At 47.3% G+C, this 25,487-nt stretch overlaps 1 protein-coding gene across 7 annotated transcripts in view; it reads right to left on the reverse strand.

Annotated features, from left to right (window-relative positions):
- PATZ1 (POZ/BTB and AT hook containing zinc finger 1) overlaps positions 1-24,475 on the reverse strand; it is a 31,465-nt gene extending 6,990 nt beyond the window's left edge. For 3 of the 7 annotated variants that reach the window (XM_053368127.1, XM_053368125.1, XM_053368123.1), the window contains exons 1-4: positions 23,113-24,475; positions 14,158-14,221; positions 7,685-7,756; positions 3,984-4,155 (exon numbers count right to left, since the gene is read on the reverse strand). In XM_053368127.1, coding sequence (XP_053224102.1) covers positions 3,984-4,155; positions 7,685-7,756; positions 14,158-14,221; positions 23,113-24,470 — 1,666 coding nt within the window. In that variant the 5' untranslated portion in view covers positions 24,471-24,475. The remainder of the gene's footprint in view (positions 1-3,983; positions 4,156-7,684; positions 7,757-14,157; positions 14,222-23,112) is intronic. The other 4 variants (XM_053368128.1, XM_053368126.1, XM_053368129.1 and 1 more) reach the window with 2 other exon arrangements.
- Positions 24,476-25,487: the final 1,012 nt, after the last annotated feature.

The following is a 25,487-nucleotide window of genomic DNA, read 5'->3' on the forward strand; positions in this document are numbered from 1 at the left end:
TTTTTTTCTCCTGCAGCAAATCACATGCTAAGTGAGCTCCCTGTAGGATTCAGCTGGCCCAGTTCCTAAAACAAATCCGCAATCTACCAAATATGGCTTGCAGAAGAAGGCAGGGCAAAAGGAGGCCAGGAGATCTTAAATAAATGTATGAAGGCCACTTTGGCAGCCTGGATGCTTATTTCTCAATTCACCTGGGCTGAGAGCAGGCTGCCTATTCTGGTGGATTTGGACGGGGTGGAAGGAAACAGGAAGGAGGAATGAAATCTCCTTGCCCAGGAGAGAGAGGGGCTTGGGCAGCGGTTCCTCAACTTGCTGCGGATGAGAATGCACGGCTGCACTGGGGCGGGGACTGGTGGGGGTTGTAGTCTAAAACATCTGGATGGCACCAGGTTGGGGACTGGCTGCCCTGAGGAGTAGCAAGTAAGCAAGCCCAGCATTCTAGAGGAGCACACCCAACCAAGACAAAAAGGAGTCACCAGGCTGTAAACAATGATGCTTCTGAGAGAACTGGGCTATTCCTCTCTACCTCCCAGACCACAACACGATGAGAGTACTGAATGATTACAACTTTATACAATCATGTGAAGCGACAAGCTGATCTGCTGCAGACGTCGGGGACTTTCCTGAGTCCAAGGGTCATATTCCCTTCAGGGGGAACCATGTCAGTGGTGGGTAGGGAGGAGCAACAAATTTAAGTGCTACCTTTGTGCAGTATTATTTATTTGTTACACTTACACCCCTCCCCCAAGAGCTCAAGGTGGTATAAAATGGTTTCCCCCCCTCCTTACAACAACCCTGTGAGGTAGGCGAGACTGAGACTGGCCCAATGTCACATGGAGTGAGCATCATGGCCAAGTGTGGGTTTGAACCCTGGTCTCACAGGTCCTAGCCTGACACTTTAACCACTGCGCTACGCTGTCTCTACCCGGGTAGCTGGTCTCTACAGGCACTTGGCACATGCATACCCCACTCCACCCTCCATCCAGACAAGCAAAGAACTATGACTGCAGTTCAAGCAGTTCATCCCAGCAAGGCAAAAACCACCTGAAGAGGGTGCGCGGCAAGGTCAGCGAGGGTTATGGCCTGGGAAAAGTCCCAAGGGCCAGATGGAGAGGCCTGGAGGGCCACATATGCCCCCCCTCCCAGGTCTGAGGTTTCCCCTACCCCCGGAATAGCCTGGCAGAATCTGGCTGCTGCTTCTGAAAAAACATAAAACCGCAATGTATTATTCATTCCTTTATAGCCAGAGTACTAGCAAAGGAGCACCTCCATTTTTCTAGAGAGAAATAGCAAAATGTGATTCCCCCAACAGTCTGCATCTGAAAATAATGGAGATGTAATCCATTTATCTTTGTTTCTGCAGCCAAGGCAGCAACGATCACCTGGCTCTGCAGTTGCCATAATTGCAGTGGTCTGTTGCTCTGAAGGGTTTATGTTGTGTTGGCCAGCCTCCCAAAAACTGTAACCGATGGGGCTACACAATCTAATTCTGGCTCCCGGGGCGTTATTCTGCTATTTTGCACTTTTTAAAGGGTCTTTATTTGCTTCTTTTACTTACTCACTTGTCAAAAAAATATTTAGGCCTTCCCTTCCCCATTAACCTCCCAAAACCACAAGTATCCAAACTAGCTTACATACATATTTAAGACAATGTGAGCCACCCCATACACTACAGGCTGAACCCCTCTCCCCAAATCAGGAGTTTCAACAGCAGACTTGGGGGGGGTGGTACTCTGCACATTCCTGGACAAACTCCCCAGAAGTTTCATGGGCTGGAGCCATAAGGCTGGATTGCTATAACGTGCTCTATGTGGGGCTGCCCTTGGGCCTGGTTCTCAAGATCCAGCTGGTGAAGAATGGGGTGGTCAGAATGCTGTCAGGAGCTTCTGGTTGAGAACACATGACACCACTGTTTAAACAGCAGCATTGGCTGCCCATCTTCTACCGAGCCAGGTTTAAGGTCCTGGTATATTAATTTACAAAGCCCTGAACAACTTAGGGATTGCCTGAGTCCTTAAATCCCAGCTCAGTCTCTGAGATCACCTGCAGGAGCCTCGTCGGCTGTTCCCCGAGTTGGTGAGGCTCATTTGACAATAGCATCATCGTTGCCAACAATCATCGGCCCAGTCCTGTGGAACGCCCTGCCACTAGAGGTTCGGCAGGTGTCTTCTGTGCCTACTTGCCAAGAACCTTTCCATTCTGCCAGGCCTATGCAGACCATTAAGAATACACCCTTCCACAATCATTAGTTCATGTATGTTTTAAACTTTTTTTAATATGGTTTTACTGTATGGTTTTATGTGTTTATCTGTGGAGACACACTTCCATTTTTATGCGATGGCTACAGATGGGATTCGAAATTCGTGGAGGAAAAGGCTATCAACGGCGACTTGCCTCCAGTAATTGGTAGCATTTTAAAATCAAGATGGTGGACTGAGTCTTTCAAAACTCAGCTGATTTTAATCACTGATTTTAACCAACTGCAAGAATTCTAATCAAATTTTGCATGATAGCTCCTTAGGTGAAGCAGCTGGATTCTGTCTGTTCAGATACAATTGGGAGTGAACCTTTCAAAACTGCACTGTTTTTTTTCTTGTTTCTTACAGACTTCCAGAGCAGCCCTGGGTATGAGGCTGCTCATATCTGATGGGAACAAGCCACCCACAATCAAGGCAGGAGGTTGGACAAGATGACCCTTGGGAGGTTGCTTCCAACTCTACAATTCTATGATCCTAAGGCCATGTAGAGAGGCTGCAGGGACAGTCCCACACCTGAGAAAACAGGTGGTGCCTTTTAAAATGAACACCTGTAGACTCTGTCTCACGAGCAGCTGAACCCAAATACAGGCTATCTGTACCCAGGTACAGAATAATGTGCGAACAACCCTTACAAAGCACACTAACAAGTGTGAGGGTGTGAAGGATCAGGCACCTACCCGTTTTAAAATGCTAATAAATGGGACCTGGGAAGGGGCTTAGGTGCCCCTGCCAAGTTCTGATGAGAACCTGCTGGTTTGCTTTTGGGGTCTTGTGGGTATTTAGCACTGGGCGGGAATTCACCCCATCTCGCTTTCCTATCCCAAGAGACTTCATTCACTTTTCGGACCCCACATTTCTGATAACCTGGACCATCCTGCTCTCTGCCTGGAAATCTCCCAATCTGAAGATGGAAAAACACCATTCAACTACTGAGGTGAATTGGCTCTGACCTCCACAGGTACTTCCAAGTGTTGATTTTACTCAGTTAAAGGAAACAGGGGTGTGGGAGACTAGTTGATAGTCTGGGCTGCTCCAAGAAATTTCTACGCCCCTCACAATTTGATCCCTCAGAATTTGATGGTTGGCAGAGACGTGTTATTCATTTACTGCTTTTACATCCCACCTTTTGACTCCAAGGTGCTAAAAGATGGTGTACATGGCTCTCCCTTTCCTCATTTAATCCCCACAACAGCTCTGTGAGGTCGGTTAGGCTCAGAGGCGGTGACTGGCCCCCAAGTGATCGTCACATGGATGAGGGGGGGATGTGAACCCTGGTCTCCCAGGCCCTACTCCAACCATTACACCACCTGGCCCCTCTAGGCTAGCCAAGGGGATGTGGCTGAGTGGGTGTGAGAGTTGAGGCAAGAGACCTGTGATGGTCCCACTTGTGCTCATGTGGCCAGCCAACTACGGATGTGTTAGTGACGCAGTGGTTCTCAACCTGTGGGTCCCCAGATGTTGTTGGACTACAACTCCCATCATCCCTGACCACTGGCCATGCTGGCTAGGAATGATGGGAGTTGTAGTCCAACAACATCTGGGGACCCACAGGTTGAGAACCACTGTTAGTGGGACTCAAGAGCCAAGTGGTTCACCCTTTGCTGATGCCAGCTGCAAAAAACCTGCCGTTCCTTCTCTTCTTGGAGAAGCCTTTTGCCCAAGTTCCCCTCCTCTCGCCCTGTGGATTCTCGTTTTGCCCGCTTTGCAAGAAGTTGCGCTCATTACCTCTGTTGCAGATGGTACAGAAGTTGCTTGGTCCTTCGCTGTGTTTCTTCAGGTGGTCGGCCATGTACGCCGCCCGCAGGTACTTCCCGCAGACCTGGCACGGGACTTTGTCTTCGTGGCATGCCAGGTGCGAGCGCAGCCGGTCCCGGGTGGCAAAAGAGGCGTTGCAGGTCTGTGGAGAGCAGCAAAACCCACATTAAACACACACATAGGCAGGCAGACACACACCGCTACCAAGGTTAACACTACGGTGACGTGAGGCTATTGATTTCAAGAGGGGCACCGAAATCAAGAAGCAGGCTTCCAGCACCTTCATTTATGATGGCAGAAATGTTTGAGGAGTCAAGCCCTGCTTTGCCAAGTGCACCCCAGCTCAAGAAGCAAGCAAGCAGATGTTGTTTTAGGGAACATCCCCAGCTTGGTGGGGGGTTGTTTTGGACTACAAGTCCAATCAGCCTCAGCTGGAGCTGATGGGTGGTGTAGTCCAAAACATCTGGAGGGCCCTGGCTTGGCCGAGGCTGCTCTAACCCACCAGCTTCTTGCAGACACAGGACTTCAGGTCAACACAGAGTGCTGTGGTATCCGGAAGGGCTTTTCCACATACTACAGAGGGCTCCCCTCTACAGAATGAACAGAGAAGCAGAATCGGGCAGATGAGCTCCACGTATGGGCTGGAGCAACTCCAGAGCTCCTGACCAGAGGGATGACAGCCCAGAGTGCTTAAATTTAATTTAAGTTAGTTTTATTGATCTCCCCTGCCATTAGGATTTCTTTAGATATCTTAATTATTCATGGCCTTCTGTGATGCTCTCTGTTCTTTTTAATCTTCTGTAAGCCACTTGGAACATTTAAAATAGAAAATTGGCCTGTAAATAAGTAAATTTTAATAACTCAGTACCCATGATTAGAATGGGCGTCTGAGCACATCCATTATTCAGAGGGAGCAGTTTAAATCACCAATGCTACAAAGACACAGCATCCAAAGTTGCCCTGGGGACTCCATTAGATTGCAGCACTTTGAAGAGGATAAATGCAATGCATTGCTTATGACTTTCTAAGACTGCCTTCTCAAGATGCTTTGGACTACAACTCCCATCAGCTGTGGCATCATACAGGGATGTTGGCTGGGGGCTGATGGGAGTTGTAGTCTAAACCATTTGGAGGGCACCGCATTGGCAAAGGCTGTTCTAAGAAGCCAGGGCTCATTTTGGTCTCCCCAAGTTAGCGCTCATTCACTAACTCTTCCCAAACACTATATGCTCCCCACAATGAAGTGCTAGATGGTTCTACCAGGACGATCATGATCTAAGTAAGAGGGAGAAGATGGGAAGGACAGGAGGAGAGGTCCTCAAACAGCAGTAATGAGGCTGCGGTAAGGAAAGACGAATGAAGATGGGAGCAGGCAGGGAAGGGAAGGTGGTGGAGGAGAGAGAGGCGAAGCAGAAAGTGCCCCCGGGCCAGATGGAGAAGGGCAAAACTCCTGGGCATAGGGGAAATCACACACAAGGCAAGTTAGGGGTGGGAAGGCAGAAGGAATAAAGAGGGAAGATGACAGCCACAAGTAGCGGAGAAAACTAAGAGCAGGGGAGGCGAGAGGTCGTTCTAGAGAAGCCACCAGGGCTACGATTCAGAGGGAGTGCAGGAAAGCCACCGCAGGAGAGGCCATTGTGTGCGCAGAGTTAAGCTTCCTGCTACTCTCACTTTCCACAAAAATAAATAAAAGAGCCATGTTACTAGCCCTCATGGCTCTAAGGCAAGTGTATGTGCAGGTTGGAGAGCGGGCTCCAGTGTTTCCCTATAGTATAAGCAGCAGCAGAATAAAAAGGGGGGGAATTCGCTAAAATGATAGACCAGACTATGCAATATCAATAGGAAATGGCTTCATTTGCGTAATTTAGGCAAGCTTCAGAATTCTTCCATATATAATATGTATCAGTTCTGAACACATGCAAGCCTGACTCTCACCGGAGGAGTTTTAGAAGCAGGAAAGGTTATGGGGCACAATTTGAATGCCTACAAGTGAAAATCCCTGCTCAGCATGGAGGTCAACCCCTCCCTATTAAACATCCTGCTCTCTCCAGTGCCCGTGTGACAGCACACAACACCCATGTTGGATCCTAGACTAGGGCTGCCTTTGTAATGCCCAAACACGTCTCTTCTGGGCAGAGGGAGAAAAGGCTAAGAAGTTCCACAACAGGAACATCTGCCAGGAATTTCCTGCTCTCCTTAGAATTCTAGAGTTCTGAAGATGATCAGGAGTGTTAAGTTGCTGCCGCATATGGAGTCAGACTCTACTGGTCCACCCATGCTGATTGGTACCAGCTCATCATGGATTCAGGCAAAGAACATTTCCAGCCCTATGTGGAGAGGCCACTGGGGAACTGAAGCTGGGACCTTCTGCTTGCAAGGTGAAAACTTTACCACTGAGCTATGGCCCTTCCCTATCAGTGTTACACATTTACTGAAGCTGGCCCTTAAATGATGCAGAATGGCGTTAAAGGAGAGACGTCATTGCATAAATAGCCTGAAGCAAGTTCTGATTTTTTTAAAAAGGAAAGAAATGAAGATAGATCACTGTTTTCTCTTAGTCTGAAGAGACTTTAGGTCAGGTCCCTTGGTGAATAGGCAAGGCACTAAGAGGAAATTTCTGCCTCCTCCTGCAGGATCCAGACCAGAGCACCGCAATAAAACACACAAAATTATTTGTGATTTGTCCCATGAATAGATTCCACTAAGAAATGACTCTGACATTACAAAAAGCTGTTAAGTCAGAAACAGATATATAAAATTCAAAATATAACCACTTGGACATTGCGCTGAGCAAAACAAGGGCAGCTTTCATTTAGCAAAAAATAAACTGGGCACAGAGACTTTAGAAAGGGTTACGACACAAGCGATACCCACTGCCGTTTTAAAAGTGCATTTTGCATACCCAATGGATGAGAGGAAAGTTGTAGTTGCCCAACACAACCAGGGAAGTGATTACCTGTGGGAAACCGATAGCAGTTCCTATGATGCAGACTAAAATATATAAATCTTTGGGCTGTTAGGACAAGTGTTCAGGTATAATTTCAAAATGACTAAGTAACAGGCACATTCAGAGCTATAAAGAGGAAAACAAAGAAACACAGCAAGCCTTGCTCATGGAAAGAACGCCAAAGGAGTGAACTTCAGAACAACCCGCTGGGAAGTTCTCCTGCATAAGCTCCATGGGAGAGCTTGTGCAGCAGAAAGTCCCAAGAGGCTGAGTCTACTTTGTCACCAGTATGCCACGCAGCTCACTGGAAACAAAAACAGGTATCAAGTGATTTGTTGCTGCGTTTAATTTGCTTATTTCTTTTCAAGCCAGGCATTATGGAGCTCATTCTCGATCATAGTTAGTTATTGAGCAGACTGGCAAAAATCATTCTTTCAAAGAAAACGAGAGAAATACAGAAAGAGTCCAGAAAGCCTAAAATCAGAACTAAAAAGAAAAAGAAAACAAGAGACAATACAATCAGCTTTGAAGGAAACTAAACATTTCAAATTTTAAGAGGTTAATGTCTTTAAATATACAATTTAAGATTATCAGAGAGCGCTGTTAATAATAATAATAATAATAAAGGAAAACTCCAGTGCTTTCTTGTCAAGCATTGCAAAGGCAGATAAATATACTAAAAATAGAGAAGTTTTTAAAAAAATAAACAGTGTTTAAGAAATACCTCTTGAAGTTTCAACTGCTCTAGGGATGTAGATGTCTCTGAGCTTATTCCATGGAGGCTGGCAATTTCCTGCTAATAGGCAGGAAGTAAGAGAGATTAGATAAGGAAGAAACTCATTCTGCAATGAAATCATTTGGGAAAAGCACGAGTTTTCTGAATGATTATTTTTAACTTTTTATTTTTCAGGGAATACAAGTCTAGCTTGCTTGAGAATCAGGTTTTGTCTCCTAATGCTGAAGATGGCCAGATACTAACTTAAATGTGGCAGGTAAAAAGGGAATTACCCCAGGAGATGGCCCCACAATTAAAAATGAAAGCAAGTTAATTTCTTCTTCCACGCTCCAATCAATACTGCGAACTTCTATACCTGCCTTTGATGACCCTCTAGAACAGGGGTGTCAAACTCAAATTTATCGGGGGCCGCATCAGCAGTTTGGTCACCCTCAAAGGGCCGGTTGTATCTATAGGACTATGTAAAGGACATGTAAAGTGGAGGTTTCCTGTGTAGAACGGCCGGTGCTGCTAGAGGGCAGACGTTCTCTGGCTTGTAGGCTGCCGCGCATGCGCTGAAGAGGCGGCTTTCTTGTGTAAAAAAAAAAAAGCGAGAATAAAAGGTGAAGGCTGGCGACTGGCGGCAGCTACACAGGCCACATGACGAGGTCTGGTGGGCCGGATTCGGCCCGCTGGCCTTGTGTTTGACACCCGTGCTCTAGAAGTTCTGGATTACCAGTTCCATCAGCTCCAGCCCAACACGGACATTTTGGGCTACAACTCCCAACCGCCCCTGCCATGCTGTAACAGTCAATATGGCTGTGCTGGTTGGGAACGAAGGGAGTCATAGACCAAAACATCCAGAAGGCACCAGTATGGACTGCACAAATTGTGGGGAGCGCCCACATGGAGGAGCCAGTTCATGCAAATCACACTTCTGCATGAGCCGACTCTGGCCACAAGGCTGAATCCTGCCAAGAACAGTTGCATTGGGGGGCGGCCACAGCGAGCCCCCCACCCATGTTACACCCAATTGATCTTCATTATCTTGGTCGGTCTTGGGTCGCACACATGGTGGCGAAGGCAGAGCGACTGCAATTCTGGCTGCAGCAGAATCAGTAGCATTCCAGGTTTTCCTTCTGCGGCTGAGTTTTAAAAGACCCAGGCACTGGTGGGGATGGAGTGGAAGATGACACCCAGTAACCCCTTGGATTTCCCCCTCCCCTCCTCCCATGAAAAAACTTATCAGATGCACTTTTCCTTTCTGCCCATCCTCGCTCTTTAAGGTGACCAGGTGAACTGGTCTGCTGAGTCCCGCCTGGTGTCAACACGAAGAGCAGCGAGATCAAGTTCCTGGAGGGTGTTCCCTGTGCAAAGACTGCCCTTCCAGACCCTGAATCAGCTCCAAGTTAAAATTAGATAAGGAAAATATATTTGGACCTTGCTGCTGGAAATGGATGGTGGACTGTAGAGCCAGTGTTGACGAGAAACTAACTGGGCTCCAAGGCAATGATCATTAAATGATGACTCACTTAACGAACCTTTCTATGGCAGCCTTCCCAAACATGGCACCCCTGTCCTGGGGTCGGGAAACTCCAGCCTGTGGCTTAGCTCTGGCCTACCAGGCCTCCCCATTGGGCTCAAAAGGCTGTTTCTCCAAAACCACACCCAATTATCATATATGATGTGAGCTGCGGAACAAATCCTGGCGTGGCTACAAAGGAAGAATTGGGAGCTTAAAGTGAGCTCATGTTCCTTTGCTGGCGGAAGCCACATTGATTCAAGAGATTTCCACTGAAACCACGGCTAAACTGGTGGTGGTGGTGGGGACATCATTTTATATAGTAGTTTCACTGCAAACTGAATAGTAGTTTCATTGTGTTACTGAAGTAGCAAAGCCCCCTGCGCCGCAGTTCCCAAGGGCTTGGGAACCTCTGCGCAACTGAATTTGAGAGGTGGGCAGAACAACCCACCTGTCAATCATCTGGCGTATTATAATGATGTCAGGTGACTTGACTGTTTGGTTGTCTTGCAGCGGTGGGGCGAGATATGACACTTGCCCTGGGTGATGGATGCTTGTACAACAAGTGACACTAATTCCATTTAGCATTGTCCCCTTAAAAAGGCAGGCACAACTGTAGAGAAAGTTGTCTTTGCCATAGTTATATTTCTCTGTAATTATAACTGTTGGAGATTTATATATTTGCACAAAAGGGACATGCACTGCCTTGAGAGCTAAACCCAGCTGTCTGTACTTTTGTTTTTTCAAGACACCTATGCAAAAGACAGCGTGCATTTAATAAAGCTCTATCTGGGTAGCCAAATACAGTGAAAATATATTTTAAAAAATAAATCCATGTGAAATAAATTTATCTCAGACCAAAACTTGAATGCAGAAAAATAAAGGTGTAGGGTAGGAAAAACCAACAGCCACATGGATTCTTTTGCATTGAGATACTTAACTCCTAGTTAGGAGATGGGAAAATATAAATAAATATATAAAATATAACTTTTTTTAAAAAAAAACAACTAAAAAATATGGTGAGAAGATAAGAATTTCTGTTTTGCAATCGCACTGGTAGAATTGCATGCTTTTGAGAAATCCGATGGGTTCAGTTCAGAAATGGAAGGCAATCTTAAAAGAGAATAAGGGCTGTGCCAGTTAAGGTCAGTTGGCACCCAAATAGTTGCCAACTGACCAGAAAAAAACACACCCACTGCAGAGTTCTTCTGCCTTTAACAGCTAGCAGCTTCATCTGAAGAAATCAGCAGGGCAAGGTTTTCACAGCATGGAGATGAACACAGCCACTTTATAATGTCTGCATGTTAAACCCCTGTTAAAAGGCAAAGCAGCAGAGGCTGGTTAAATAAGTTGTCAACCTTTAGTTTGCAAACTTGAATTTACTGGCCATTTGCGACACACCTTAATAATTCATCTGCTCTTGAGCAGCTTCAGGACTGAAGCCTAAGGAGAACCACTAATTATGATATTGAAATTTGCAGGTCATATAAATACAAACTGATGCACCCAAATATAAAAAAATGTATTTTAAAAAATAATTCCCATAAACACCCTTAATGGGATCTTCAGGATGCCTTGCTAAGTATCATTTATTCCCAGCTGAACTGAAAAAGGTTATATTTTTCTCATGCCAACCAACACATGGCTATAGGTCGTCTTCCCAAACTGGGTGCTCTCCAAATGTTTTGGGCTCCAAAACATCTGGAAGATGCCAGGTTGGGTGGTGGTGGGTACCACAGTTTATTTTAAGCCCCTTAATCTAATTGGGGTTAAATTGCTCAATTGTCTTCAAGATCTTACGTGTTTGAGGTGCTAAGATCTTCACAACTTCTGCAGGGTTTTTTTGGGGAGGGGGTGTTGTGCAACATATATTTAAGATTACAAAGACCTTTGGGGGGGTGACTTTAATAAAAACAGTGGAGGGAAAGGGATTACAAAGTCAACCCAGTTTATCCCCCATACTGTAGGGTGCAAATTGTAGAGCTAGCCAGTGGATAGGGGTGAGGGAGGAGCCAGGTGAAAACAGGTGTCTTTGCCCAGACTTTGGATACATATGCTATAATGTTATTGCTTTAGCTAAATAAATTGTTTAAACTGTTATTAAGGAAATGATTCCCCCCCCCCAATAAAGTACAGCAGAAAAGTTGTCCAAATATAAACAGTTAACTTATTAAACCTCACAATAATTTCATAATTATCTTTCTATGTATTTCTACCAGTATAACCAAATCAGTCATTTTTTATATAACTAAAAACTACTCTGAAAATTTATTATTCCAAAAATGAAACCTTCCTCTGGTTGTAAATTATACAGATTATACCAGCAAGAATGAGTCTTTCTGTAGAAAAAAAAAGAGAGATTTAAATCAAGTCTTACTGGCTAGTGATTTAGATCAAGTCTTACCGACTAGTGATTTAAATCAATTTGGTTTAAATCAAATCCACCCTGGGTAGGAGAGCTGGGCAGGGGGGAATCACATCTGGCAACCAATGCACCCCTTTGGTTTCAGATAGTACATGGGTAGACGAGTCTAAAACGCCTGTGGCATGTTTTGCTGTGAGTTCCTTATAAATTTATATAGCGTTAACACTAAATAAATTACTTCCGGTAAATGAGTCACCATAGCCACTAGAGGGCCGTGAAAATTTGTGCCCCGGGCTTTTTAGACTTGTCTACCCATGTACCAAGGGATGCGGGTGGCGCTGTGGGTTAAACCACAGAGCCTAGGACTTGCCAATCAGAAGGTCAGCGGTTCGAATCCCCGCGACGGGGTGAGCTCCCGTTGCTGTGTCCCTGCTCCTGCCAACCTAGCAGTTTGAAAGCACGTCAAAGTGCAAGTAGATAAATAGGTACCGCTCCGGCGGGAAGGTAACCGGCGTTTCTGTGCGCTGCTCTGGTTCGCCAGAAGCGGCTTAGTCATGCTGGCCACATGACCCGGAAGCTGTACGCTGGCTCCCTCAGCCAATAAAGTGAGATGAGTGCTGCAACCCCAGAGTCGGTCACGACTGGACCTAATGGTCAGGGGTCCCTTTACCTTTACCCATGTACCATCTGAAACCAAAGGGGGGCAATGGTTGCCAGATGTGAAATATATTGGCATTATTTTTGGCTCCCCTGCCCCACTTATTCTGCAGGAACCCATAATCTTTCTTCACCTAACTACTGACTGTACTGGGCCACACTACAGAACCCTCTGTAAGGAGCTCTGGGTGCCTTCTCTCTCCCCCTCTCTTTCCCAAAGTTTGCATTGTAGCTGCTGCTACTGATTTTTTTTAAAAAATAAGCCCCAGCTTTACAAAGAAGATGATCATACTCTGACAAAATGGCTGGGCTCAACCCTCGCATCTGCATTGCCCCCCCCCAACCTGGTGACATCTGCTTCAGCAGAATCCTCACAGATGGTGATTTAAAATATATTAAGTTTATATGAGGAACTCACAGCAAAACATGCCACAGCATTAAAGATCACATCCCACGCCCCCAAGAGAAGAGTAAAAGCAGTGATATCAATATTTCGCCACAGTAGTTCATGCGTTGACTACTTCAACACTGGATTACTGCGATGCGTTCAACCAGGAAGCTGCAGTTAGTGCCGAATGCTGCAGCGCAATTGTTGACAGGAGTGAGGCCATGTCAGCATACAGCACCTGGGCTCAGAGATCTGCACCTGCTGTACAATTTGCTACCGGGCCAAGTTCAAGGCATTACTGTTAGTATTTAAAGTCCTCAACAACTTGGGACAGGTTTACCTACAAGATTGGCTTATCTTATATACATCCACTTGACTGTTTCTATCAGTGAAACTGGCACCGTTATAGGTGCCACATAAGACACATTCTGCACCTGTGAGAAATCATTTTTTGTGCGCTTACACTTTGGAACTCCCTGCCTATTGACAGCAGGCAGGTGCCTTTGTTGTGCTCTTTCCTGAGCCTGCTAAAAACATTTTTGTTCAGGCAAGGGCCATCCAGAAACCGAACCTTGATGTATGTTTTAATCTGTTTTGAGCTTAATCACTGATTTTAGCTTTTGGATGTTCTAAAGAGTTCTTTTAACTGATAGTTTTATTGTTTCGTAAACTGCTTTGAGGTTGGCTTTTCTCTTTTGACGTTCAAGCAGTGTATACATTTCACGAAACAAGCAAGCAAGCCAACATGCCTGTCGCGTATGTGATCATCTTTTTACCACTCAGAAAGGGGAAGGGTGGCAGAGGCCATTGGAGCAGTCCAGCTCAATCAGGTCACAGGTAGAGCAGCTAGCAGAAACGATAACCAGCTTGAACGCCCATCGTGTCTTAAGCCTTAGCTGGGCTTTGGAGTTGCCCCCTCCCCCAAGGAGCTTGCCTCCTCCCTGAAGCAACTCCAGGGGTGTTTATTGTTCTTCAAATCCAAACAGAAACAGTTACGTTAACTGGGAAAGGAAGGAAGAAAAAACAGCCCCACCCCACCTTCCCCAAAGCCGTGTCACAGTTGAATTTGAGCAATGCTCAAAAAGAGAAAAGGGTGGGGGGATCTTCCAATTTTGCTCAGTGCGATGTTCAAAGGTGGGGGGAGGAACCCACAAAAAATGCGTTCAGCAGCTAACTGGAATTTCCCTAAAATCAAGGAGGGACCTTGAGAGCCCACCTGTTGACGGGCAGGCAGGACGAAGAGAGAAATGGCTGATTGCAGAGAGAAAAGGTTGATCGCCTAGGGCGAGCAGAGCGGAGACAAACGCTACAAAAGTAGGGATGAGATGGAGGGGCAGGGAGAGGAGAGAGCATACGAGGGAGGGGAGGAGAAGCAGATGACATTGGGAAGAGGCTGGGGGGAAGGGGGGGAAGGAGCGGAGTGTCTCTAGAACAAGTTTACAAGGAGCACGGTAAATTCCAGGTGTACAGAAGAAGGCTTGCATCTCCACCACCTTCTTCAGAGGCTTATCCCCATCATCACAGACCCTCCTCCATCCAGTAGTTCCTACCTGACATTTGTGAGGTCTCTCTGATGTGTGCACTTGTTTGATGTGCCCGTTCAGATGGTCAGGCCTTGAGAAAGGGGACAAAAAGAGAGATAAGCTGGAGTTAGGTCCGCAGCATCTATTGTAACCAAACACAATAGAGGTTTTCTAGATTGGTGGTTCCCAAACATTTTCGGGACACCACCCCCCCTTGGTTCTTTAAAGTCACCCCCAGCACCCCCTAACCTATAAAAACAAAGCCTTTTTCAAAATAGCGGTTCACACGATCCAATAAGGAAGATAATAATAACACAATCAAATTCAGAACAGTAAGAATTAACTGCACATTTGTTCCAAATCCAGTTAAAACTATTTAGTTTAATTCAACAATTTTGAATTCAACAAAATTGTTGAATTTGATCCAGTGATACCAGCTTTTCGAAGTCTGGCAGTCATTTACACTTCCAGCGCACCAACAAAATATAGAAACGCAATATAATATCAAACATAATTTTTTTTCCTATACAGGGCTGCCTTCAGATGTCTTCTAAAAGCCAGATAGTTGTTTATCTGTTTGACATCAGTTGGGAGGCCGTTCCACATGGCGGACAGTTTGGGAACCACTGATTTAGTTGCTCCACAGAAACCAATGGGATTCAAGTTAGACATCAAGAAGGTTGCAAACATAGTAGAGTTACTGGAGAGTGAATCTCACACCGAACTCAGTAGGGCGCCCAAATATGCATACGTAGCTAGACAAGATCTCAACGTACTTCTCATAGGTCTTTTGCCACGACTAACCCTTGGTGGACAGTGTTTGAAATTTGCCAAGCACATTTTGCACCTGGCTATCAACCACTTGTGACCAAGTGAAGATGCCTGGGCATCTGGATGGCACCTGACATCTCCAGTAGGGCTGGGAGATACCTGGTTTTCAACATCATGATATATCACCAGTTAAACATTGTGATATATCACAATATCTGAAATAAGGCTGGAACTAGGTAGAGGTGAACATGGTAATGTCCTGGCAACTGCTACTACTTATGGGTCCAAGTCTAAAACTGATAATTTTTTACTTTAACATATTGTTACACCTGTTATGTTATAGAACTACTGTACCAATGAAGTTTAAATCAGCACATTTTCTCTAAAATTAAATCTGTAGACGTAATTAGTAGCATAGATATCAAAGGTTCCCTAAAAATTTGATTACATTACTAAACAAGAAAATAGCAAAGTCAGTAGATATTCAAATATAATTCATTATTGAGTCTTAGTTGAATGTATACATCCCACAACACCAGTTCATTTGATTGTTAATTTTCTTTTCAAAACCAGGCCAAAATAGAAAGAATGGAATGAATACATTTTAACAAAACAATATATAAACAAATTAGACGAAAAAACTGCTAGACGAAGAGAATCGCGGAACGGATTCTTTTCGTCTTGCGAGGCACCACTGTATTTCCCTCCTGCTTGCGACTGGGGAGGGGGAGCCAAAGACTGACAGAGTTAACATGGGCTGACAGCGTAGGCTGGATTAGTAAGAAACCTGTGGCCTGCTTCTGCCCCAAAAGAAAGGCACACACAATAAACACTGGGTGTTTCCCCCCTTTTATTCTGAAGCAATTAACAAGACACAATTGAGAGAGAGAGAGAGAGAGAGAGAGAGAGAGAGAGAGAGAGGGAGAGAAGCAGGGAAGAACTGGGGCCATAGCTGTCAACTTTTCCCTTTTTTGAAGGGAAATTCCCTATTCCGAATAGGATTCCTCGCAAGAAAAGGGAAAAGTTGACAGCTATGACTGGGACTCGTTCATGGAGCAAGGAAGGAAGCAACTCAGAAGGGAAAGAGTCAAGAGACAGCAAGCAAAGCACTGCAGGGCAGACTGAGCTAAAGAAACATGGGGCTAAAAAACATGGGGCTGGCTGCCGCTTACAGAAAACAAAGTGTGAAGTGTTGGCTGGGCTAATAATAATAATAATAAAAAACAACCCAGTGCTTTTTGATGCTGGTTGCTGCTGCTTCACCAAAAAATACCACCAATGGGAGCAGGGAGGGAGGGAGACACACGTAGACACTCGCACACCCACAAGCAGTACAGTGGTACCTTGGGTTACAAACACCTCGTGTTACAAACACTTCAGGTTACAGAGTCCGCTAACCCAGAAATAGTACCTCGGGTTAAGAACTTTACCTCAGGATGAGAACAGAAATCGCGCAGCGGCAGGCCCCATTAGCTAAAGTGGTACCTCAGGTTAAGAACGGTCCTCCGGAAAGAATTAAGTTCATAACCAGAGGTACCACTGTACACACACACACACAGATGGAGGGGAAAATGACAGAAGAGGGTCAAATGTCAAAGGGAGGTGTCTGACTGTTTTTTTTACTAACCCCAGTTTATGGTTTTATGGGGGGAAAGGGCTCCAGAAGTCTGAACCTGCAGGCTTTCTCTAAGCCAACTACCAGTCTGGTGCCTTTAAGCAAGAGCCTTGAGGGAAGAAGTCCCTGCTTGCCGTTTGGATGGCTGGGGAGACTGGTTCTCAAAGCTCTCTTTGGTGATGTTTGAGTAGTGATTTGTAGCTATATCTTGCTGCTGCAGGAGACAGGGAAGAGCTGGCTGAGGTGCGAGTTAGCAAGGGCTGAACACACAGGAAGAAGCATGGGCTTCCTGGTTTTTCCAATATTGTGATTTTTTAATACCACACAAACAAAATGCAATAAATTGCAAAGTTGCTTTAAAAAAAACGGTTATTGCGATTCGATCTAAAACCCATTATCAGGCGATACATCGATTTATAACACAGCCTTAATCTTCAGCATCAAGAGCTGCTTGCCAGGGGATCACTGGATCTGGACTGTTTTCACACACTAATACAGTGGTACCTCGGGTTAAGAACTTAATTTGTTTTGGAGGTCTGTTCTTAACCTGAAACTGTTCTTAACCTGAGGTACTTTAGCTAATGGGGCCTCACGCTGCCGCCGCAGCACAATTTCTGTTCTCATCCTGAAGCAAAGTTCTTACCCCGAGGTACTGTTTCTGGGTTAGCAAAATCTGTAACCTGAGGTGTCTGTAACCTGAAGCATCTGTAACCTGAGGTACCACTGTACCACATCCTGTAGAATTCTATCAGTTATATTTTATATGTACTAATGGAACGAATTTCAGGAACCAAAATGCTGTTTCTGTGCAGCCTGAGCAGGAGCAGTCACCACTAAGAAAAAGAGGTCGGAAGGGGCGAATATATACGTGGACTGTCTCTGGATCAAACGACTTTTGTTCTTTAAGTTCTCAAAGTTCTTAACCTAGCTCAAAGTTGTCATCTGAGATAGCCAGAATTTTAACTGAGAAACCATCATTAAGGCCATCATTTGAAAAATAAGACTTGCCCCAAAATGGCAACTAGACATTCTGTTTTGGCAACCGTAACCTTCCTTTAAGGAGCCATTTGGCACCCACCTTTTATATCTGAGTTTCTAACACTGTTTGGACACAATCCCAAGGCGGAGAGGACCTCAACCTCTATGATACAGCAGCCTTCTCCCTAAAACTTGGGGCCCTACCAATGTTTAGGTCCACAACTCCCACCAGCCCCAGCCTATATGCAGTTGTAGTCCAAAACATCTGGAAAGCATTAGGTTGGGGGAGGCTGTTCTATAGCACTTTGACTCCCACACCCCATTGGTGATAATGTCTGGTCTGTTTTCCTAGCGTCGCCAAAGTAGATCCCAAAACGCTGCTGGTTTTTCCTGGTGGGAAGAAAGCTCTGCATTGTCTAAGGCCAAAAGCTGCTTGGAATGAGATTATCTCCCCCTCTCTGTCTTCTCACAACAGCTTTTCTGTCCTCAGCCAATTACATGCAGCTCAGCAGAATTCACCCTCCAGGAAAGCAAGCAGATAGGGCAGATCCCCAGTTAAGCTGCTCAACCTGAAGGGAAAGGCAGGTGAGCTGAAGTAGCCCAACCGGAGGGTCTGGTTTGGGCCTGAAATGCGCCCCTGTGATCCAAGGCTCCTCCAGCCCCCCCCCCAAATCAGCTCCTCGTTTTAAGAGCCACTGTGAATGTTGAAACAGACTTTAAAAACCTTCAACGCACCCATACCTGGGAGCAAGTCCCACCGAAAGCCAGTTTGCTGACTTATTTCATAGAATCACAGAATTGCGGAGGTGGAAGGGACTCAAAAGGTTTATCTAGACCAAGCTCCTGAAATGCAGGAACCACAGCTATTTATTTATTTTTGCTAATTATTATATTACAGTTCTTCTAAAAACATTTCTGAAATGTTTAATGTTGAAAAATCCCATAAGAGGTATGCAAAAGCACCTTAGAAACAATATTATAAACAATGATAAAACCAGATCATACAACATAAAAACAGCATTATTAAAACAGAAATTTGGGGATAACAGGGCCCAACTTTGGAGGTCAGGGAAAGCTTAGGCAAAAAACACACTATTTTGATGGGGGGGGATGATGCTTCTGGGCAAGTATGGAAAGAACAGGACAGCAATGAAAAGTCAAGCTTTCCTTTGAATCAATAAATTTTACTCCATTTATTACACAAGTTTGAGGCTGCCTTCTTATATCCACTTACATGGCAATAAGCACCACTGAACCCAAAGGGACTTTTGCATATGCAAAAAGCTTACCCTGCCCCCTTAAAGGTAAAGGTTCCCCTGACTATTAGGTCCAGTCGTGGCCGACTCTGGGGTTGCGGCGCTCATCTCGCTTTATTGGCCGAGGGAGCCGGCGTACAGCTTCCGGGTCATGTGGCCAGCATGACTAAGCCGCTTCTGGCGAACCACAGCAGGGCACGGAAACGCCGTTTACCTTCCCGCCAGAGCGGTACCTATTTATCTACTTGCACTTTGACTTGCTTTCGAACTGCTAAGTTGGCAGGAGCAGGGACCGAGCAACGGGAGCTCACCCTGTGGCGGGGATTCAAACCGCCGACCTTCTGATCGGCAAGTCCTAGGCTCTGTGGTTTAACCCATAGCACCACCCTCGTCCCCTTATTGAGAAGCAAATTCCCCTTATTTTATTTGAGGTTCCTGCCAAGGGAATCTGCAGAACTGCAGCCTGCTTTGTAGTCTGCTAAGAACTGCCCTTTTGCAATGCCTTGCTTATTTTTATTTTATTTTTTTAGGGGGTGCGCGCTAATAGACCTTCTTCCCAAAGCCTCTCCCCTCCAATGGCAGGGAATCAATTTTGGGGGGAGTGGGGAGAGAACACCTCTTCTAAAATGGTGTGTACCGGTAATTAAAACAGAGGGGGCACTTTATGAACCATCAGGAAAGTCTTTAAGTGGTTGTTTATAATTCCTGCAAAGGCATTTCTCTTTTTCAGAAAGGGACCTGTAGGATGTAATGTGCCTTTCTTCTGTATATTTTCAACTAACTAAGGGGGAAAACCAAACATGTTGATGTTGAAATCAACAGGTAGCACTTTGCACAACAAAGAGAAGTATGCTTGTCTGTTAAAACATCTGCATATCAAGGTGCTGTAAAAAGGCACACCTACAGAAGGCAATCTAAAAAGTTGAAAATCCACCTTTCTTAAGTTACCATAATCTTAAGCAGTCAATATTTCTGAAAACCAGGAATGTGGTGCATTTTTTAGAAAAACATAAGTTGTCCACATTGCAGTTGCTGTCAAATTTCTGTTACTAAATTTCCTCACAAACAAAGAGGAAATTAAGTTTTATTTGCCTCCCGCCTAAAAGTATTACGTACATGCTTTCACAAATAAGTTTCAAACATAAACAATCCCAGAAAAATCTTACCTCTAAATAAAGATAGGTGTTTAGAAATACTTTAAATACCCTGGTTTAAATGTACCTTGCTTCGTACAGGTATTATTATTATTTTCAGGAATATAACACCCCAATCTTAACCATATTTACTCAAAAGTATCTTCTATTTGTATCAAATGAATTTACTTCCAGTCTGTGGGTATGATCCCAAGAACCTCTGGTTAATAATAATGATAATAATGATAATAATGATGCCTTTATTGTCAATGTACAACCTGTGTACAATGTTAATCAGTTCTCCAGAACTCACTGAGATTTGTTTCACAGAAACTGCATTTAGGGCTGGAGTTCCACTCACTCCTATGTTTACTTGGTCACCAGGAAACTTCACTGGGTTCAATGGAAGAAGGCAGGTTGAGAGTTGCAGCCCAAATCAGTGTGCACACCTGGTTGATTCAGCAAAACGCCTGTCAACATTTTGTGCCCCAAGTGGTTAAGGCATAGATCAATCTTTACTTTTAAATCCACCCAATGGAAAATGCTCCTTTAGTTAGAGCAAGGTGCTAATAATGTCAAGGTTTCAGGTTTGATCCCTGTGCAGTGTTTGGGTTTTTTTGTAGAAAAAGTGCCACACTTTTTAACAATTAAAAAGAGGTGCTGATACTGCATACTATTGAATACCCCCTGGGGGAAAAGCATGGCCTGTATGGGACAACTACATATTCCTGTACTGCAGGGGTTGGACTAGATCTTCAGGGTCACTTCCAACTCTACAATTCTGTGATTCTGTTACTTCTGTATGCCTGGCCACTGTGAGAACAGGACAATCCAGGAGGGTTCTTTTTATGTTAGGGTTTTAGTCTTGTTCTTATTTGCTGTTCTGTGTTTTTAACTGTTTTTAATTATCTTAAATGCAGATCGCCTTGAGATCATGGTTTAAAGGTAAAGGTACCCCTGCCCGTACGGGCCAGTCGTGACCGACTCTAGGGTTGCGCGCTCATCTTGCTTAAGAGGCCGGGAGCCGGCGCCGTCCAAAGACACTTCCGGGTCACGTGGCCAGTGTGACGAAGCTGCAACTGGCGAGCCAGCACCAGTGCCGCACACGGAAACGCCGTTTACCTTTCCGCTATAAAGCGGTACCTATTTATCTACTTGCACTTAGGGGTGCTTTCGAACTGCTAGGTGGACAGGAGCTGGGACCGAACGACGGGAGCTCACCCCGCTGCGGGGATTTGAGCCTCCAACCTTACGATCAGCAAGTCCTAGGCACTGAGGTTTTACCCACAGCGCCACCCGCGTCCCTGTGAGATCATGGTTTAGAAGGCGATTAATAAATCAAATATAATAATAGTAATCTCCGAACCTTAAAGATCATAAAAAAAGTTATGGTTTTTGATTTTTTTAAGTGTCAGTCCAGTTTCAGTGGGGGGAAACAAAACCTTTTGCTTACACCTGAAGTTATCTTAAGCAAAATGCTACCATTGACAAGTCACGTCTGCTGTTCTTTTAATTAAACAACAGTTCAGGTCCAATTGCAGAAGTGATTATTGAACTACAGCCAGAAACAAAACAGGTACCTCTCCAGATAGCTGGAGAGTACTCCCCCAGTACTCTCCAGATGTTTTGGTCTACAACTCCCATCAGCCCCAGGCACCACAGCCAGATGCTGGCGTTGATGGCAGCGTGTTTGCCACTGGCTGGGGCTGATGCAAGTCGTAGTCCAGAAATATCTACAGCTCACCAGGCTAATGAAGTTTGCCTTGGTCAGTGGTATCTTTAGGAGTGCAAACGAAGCAGAATCTTATGCAAAACCAGAGGAATATTGAAGTAGCTGCAACTCCTGGGCTATTTTGTGACATTCCTACCCAAAAGGGGCAATTAGGAGCAGAGTCATCATATTTGTCTAAGTACAAATGGATTCTCCCCATCCATTCTCCATCACCACAATAGCGATTTTTGTGAAGGATTCCACCAGTCTTTAGGCTGCCACAACCTCTTTAAACAAACGTGATTTCCTGAATTACAGAGACCTGCTTTGATTTGCAGTCACTCATACGGACAGAGAACACCACGCTATGGTGCAAGCCACACAGTCGTGTGAATCCACCTTTGACCAACGAAGCTGCCCTCTCCTTCAAGATCAACACACATGTACTGATCTGATTCCAGACACTTTCTGCAAGCACAGTCAACAATACTTACATCCATGCCCTGTAATTCAAGAACAGGGTTCTATTTCCCTCTCAAGTCAGCCTTCCAAACTCCACCAATGTAAGTATCAGAAAATGCTCAGGACATGAAGGTGGAGAATTTGAAGTCCAGGTCACTCTCATAAAGAGAACCTTTGAGATCCAGGCTCTGGGGAGAATGCTCCCACGGCCTGGCCTGCCTTGTGCTCCCTAGTGGTTAAGATCCCTGCAGCCCTGAGCCAAATTACTCAGAAGTAAGCCCTACTGAATTACTTCATAGTAAGGCTGCATCCCTGTGCACACTAAGCTAAGCAAATTCAGTCCTGAGCCTTGCGGGATTTACTTCTGTATCAACACGTGCATGCTGTTAAGTCACTTTGAGAAGTTCTACACTATTCCCTGAAAGCACATTCTATGTACATTTGAAGCACATGACTCCCCCTGAAGAATCCTGGGAACTGCAGTTTGTTGAGGGTGCTGGCAACGGTAGCCCTGTGAAGGGAAACTGCAGTTCCCAGGATTCACTAAAGTCATGTGCTCAAAATATGTGCGCAGTATGCTTTAAATGGATGGTGCTGATTTGCATCTTATGTGGCAGCCAGCATAGGCGGTCTTTTGCCACTACAAACAGCCCTCCCCAAGCACACGGTGGACAATATACCTGGGACTCTCTGCATCTCCCCAGCGGGTGTTCTGTCCTTCCATCACCCACCCCATGTTTACTGCAGAACCTGGGCACACCTGTGCAATGGTGGCTCTTACCTTTAGCCTCCACGCCTCACAAAGTTCCACCTAGAACTGCACCCCGCAGCAGGGTGTCCTCCAGATGTTTCAGACTGCAGCTCCCATCAGCATGATGCTCAGGTTAGTGTACAATCCAAACATCTGCAGGAGGACATCTGCTGATGGACCTGTGACCTGCAACGTTCCAGTTTCTGTCCAGATCTTTGTGGGTGTCAGCTGTCACACCAGCCGCCAACATCTGGAAAGTCTTTTTTAATTCCAAACCCATGACCCCAGGGACACCCCCCTCTTACCTAGAGAAACCTTTTCCGCAGCTCTGGCAAATGTAAGGCTTCCCCACCGACCCATCGTGGGACCGGACGTGATAGGACATCCGGTCCTTCCTCTTGAACCGCAGCCCGCACACAGGGCACGAGTAGGGCTTCTCGCCAGAATGTGACAGCTTGTGCCGATTCAGGTGGTAAACGTCCCGGAAGATCTTCCCGCAGATCTCGCAAGCCACCTGCTTCCTTGTCCGGCTCCGCTTGCGGGGGGCGGCCGTGTCATCCAGCCCGGGGATCCCATTCTCGCCCAGCCTGGGGGGTGGGAGGTCGATGTAGCCCAGCTGCAAGCTGGTGACGCCATGCTGGGCTTCGTGCTGGCGGAGGCGGTTGGCATCTGTGAAGACTTTCCCGCACAGGCCACAGGGAAGGATGCCAGCGTCCCTCAGACCCCCCGGGGCACTGAACATCATGGAGTCCAGCAGGTTGGCCTTGCGGGGACGCCCCCGACCCCGCTTGCTGCTCAGAGAGGGGGCGCCAGTGCCAACGTTTTGGAAGGGCGAAGCCAGGAGGGGTGGCGAGAGAGGCCCGGCCACCATGGGAAGACGGTCCACCCCCTGCAAGACGGGCAAGGAAGACTGGGCAGCGGCGGAGAGGGCAGCCCGAGTGGCTTCATCCTCGGGCATGCCGGCGATTCCATTGCCATTGGGGGCCAACCCAGTGCCGTTGGTCATGTCAAGGGGGAAGCCCAGGTCAGTGGTGCCCGCGCCAGGACGGAAGAGCATGATGTCTGGGCGGGTGGCGGGAGGGACCAGAATCTGGACGTTGGACTGCTTGATGACCTCCTGGCAGATATCGATGACAGAGCGCATGAGAAGGAACTTGGCGGCTGTCATGAGCTCTGGGAAGCTCTCTAGGCGCACCACAATCCGTGAGGTGTAGGCAAAGTCCAGGATGTCTCCGAAGACCTTGGAGCTGATGGTGTGCATCTCCAGCTCCCGGCCCACCCCGCCGGGGCCGCCCCCGCCCCCGGGGCCGCCCCCTCCAGCGCCGGTCGCCTCAGCTGCGCCCCCGTCTGGCGCCCCGGCGGCTCCTGTACCTCCGGCGCCCTCAACGCCTCCACTCAGTCCCTGCGCGCTGAAGACCGACTCGAAGTACTCGCTGCAGGCAGCCAGGACGGCGCGGTGCGCGGGGAAGCTCTCGTCGCCGACGCGGAGAAGCACGTCGCAGAAGCGCCCGCCGTTCTTGCGCTGCTGGTTCAGGTTGTGCAGAAGGTCGGCGCTGTGCCGGCTCACCTGGTACGTGTAGCAGCCCGGTGGGGACGGGCCGCACGCGTTGGCACTGGCGGCGGCTGCAGCGGCGGCGGCGGCCGCCTCGTTCACCCGCTCCATCGGGGCTGCTGCTGCTGGAGGCTCGCCTTACCTTCCTGCGCCTGCAGCAGCAGGAACGGCCGGCAGGGGGAGCGCGTCCTCTCGTTCCTCGCCTGCTGCGTTCACGCGCTCCCGTCGAGGGGGCTGGTGCGCGCGCCCGTCAAGCGGGGGAGGAGGAGGGAGAGGATGGGCGGAATGCAAAAAGAAAAGGGAGGGAGGGGGGGAACCAGAATGGCGCACGCGCTCCGCCTCGCGCCTTCCAGAAAATCCCCGGGCCCCGACGGCGCCGTGTGTGCGCGAGCGCGCCCAGGAACCGGAGGAGGAGGAGATGGAGATGAAGGCGGCCCCGTGCGGGGGTTGTTGCAATGCAAATCCCAAATACAATTGCAAGACTGGAAGAGAAAGCGAAGGCAGGAAGAACAAAAGGCCGACGGCGGGGGGGAGAGAGAGAGAGCGCCCAGAGGCCGCAGGAGCAGAAGCAGCCGCGGCGGGCGGGCAGGCAGGCAGGCAGCCCCTTTTCGCCTCTCCCCCCGGGCGAGTTCCTTCGCGGCCGCCACGAGGCGCTGCAGCGGGAGCGGGACCGCCGTGGAAGCTGCTGTCGATGCTGCCGGTGGTGCTGGACGACGAGGAAGCGGCGTCGGTGGTGGCTCCGGCTGTCTTTTTCTCTTGGCCGCCGTCGGTGGGAAGTTTTCGGGGGCTGCCGGCACGCTCCGTCCGCCCGCCCGTCCCCCTCCCTCGGTGTATGTGTGTGTGTGTTTGGAGCGGAGGAAAGATGGCAGCGGCTGTACTTCCTCTTGCACTTTCACCCCTGGGGGGGGAGGGAAAGAAGGAGGGGGGGCCGGCGGTCCCGAGGTCCCCCCCGCGCTGCAAAAAGGAAAAAAAAAAGCGCTCCGGCAGGGGGCTGCGGAGCCGGCCGGGGCCTCGGATTGTGGGGCGCGCTGCAAACTTTGCTGGTTCTTCTTCGGCGCTGGCGGCCCCCCTCCCGATGTAGAAAGGGACCCCCCCGCGCCCGCTCGCCTTTTCTCTCCCTCCCTCTCT

The sequence above is a fragment of the Podarcis raffonei genome, chromosome 16 (assembly GCF_027172205.1).
Source record: "Podarcis raffonei isolate rPodRaf1 chromosome 16, rPodRaf1.pri, whole genome shotgun sequence".
NCBI lineage: Eukaryota > Metazoa > Chordata > Lepidosauria > Squamata > Lacertidae > Podarcis > Podarcis raffonei.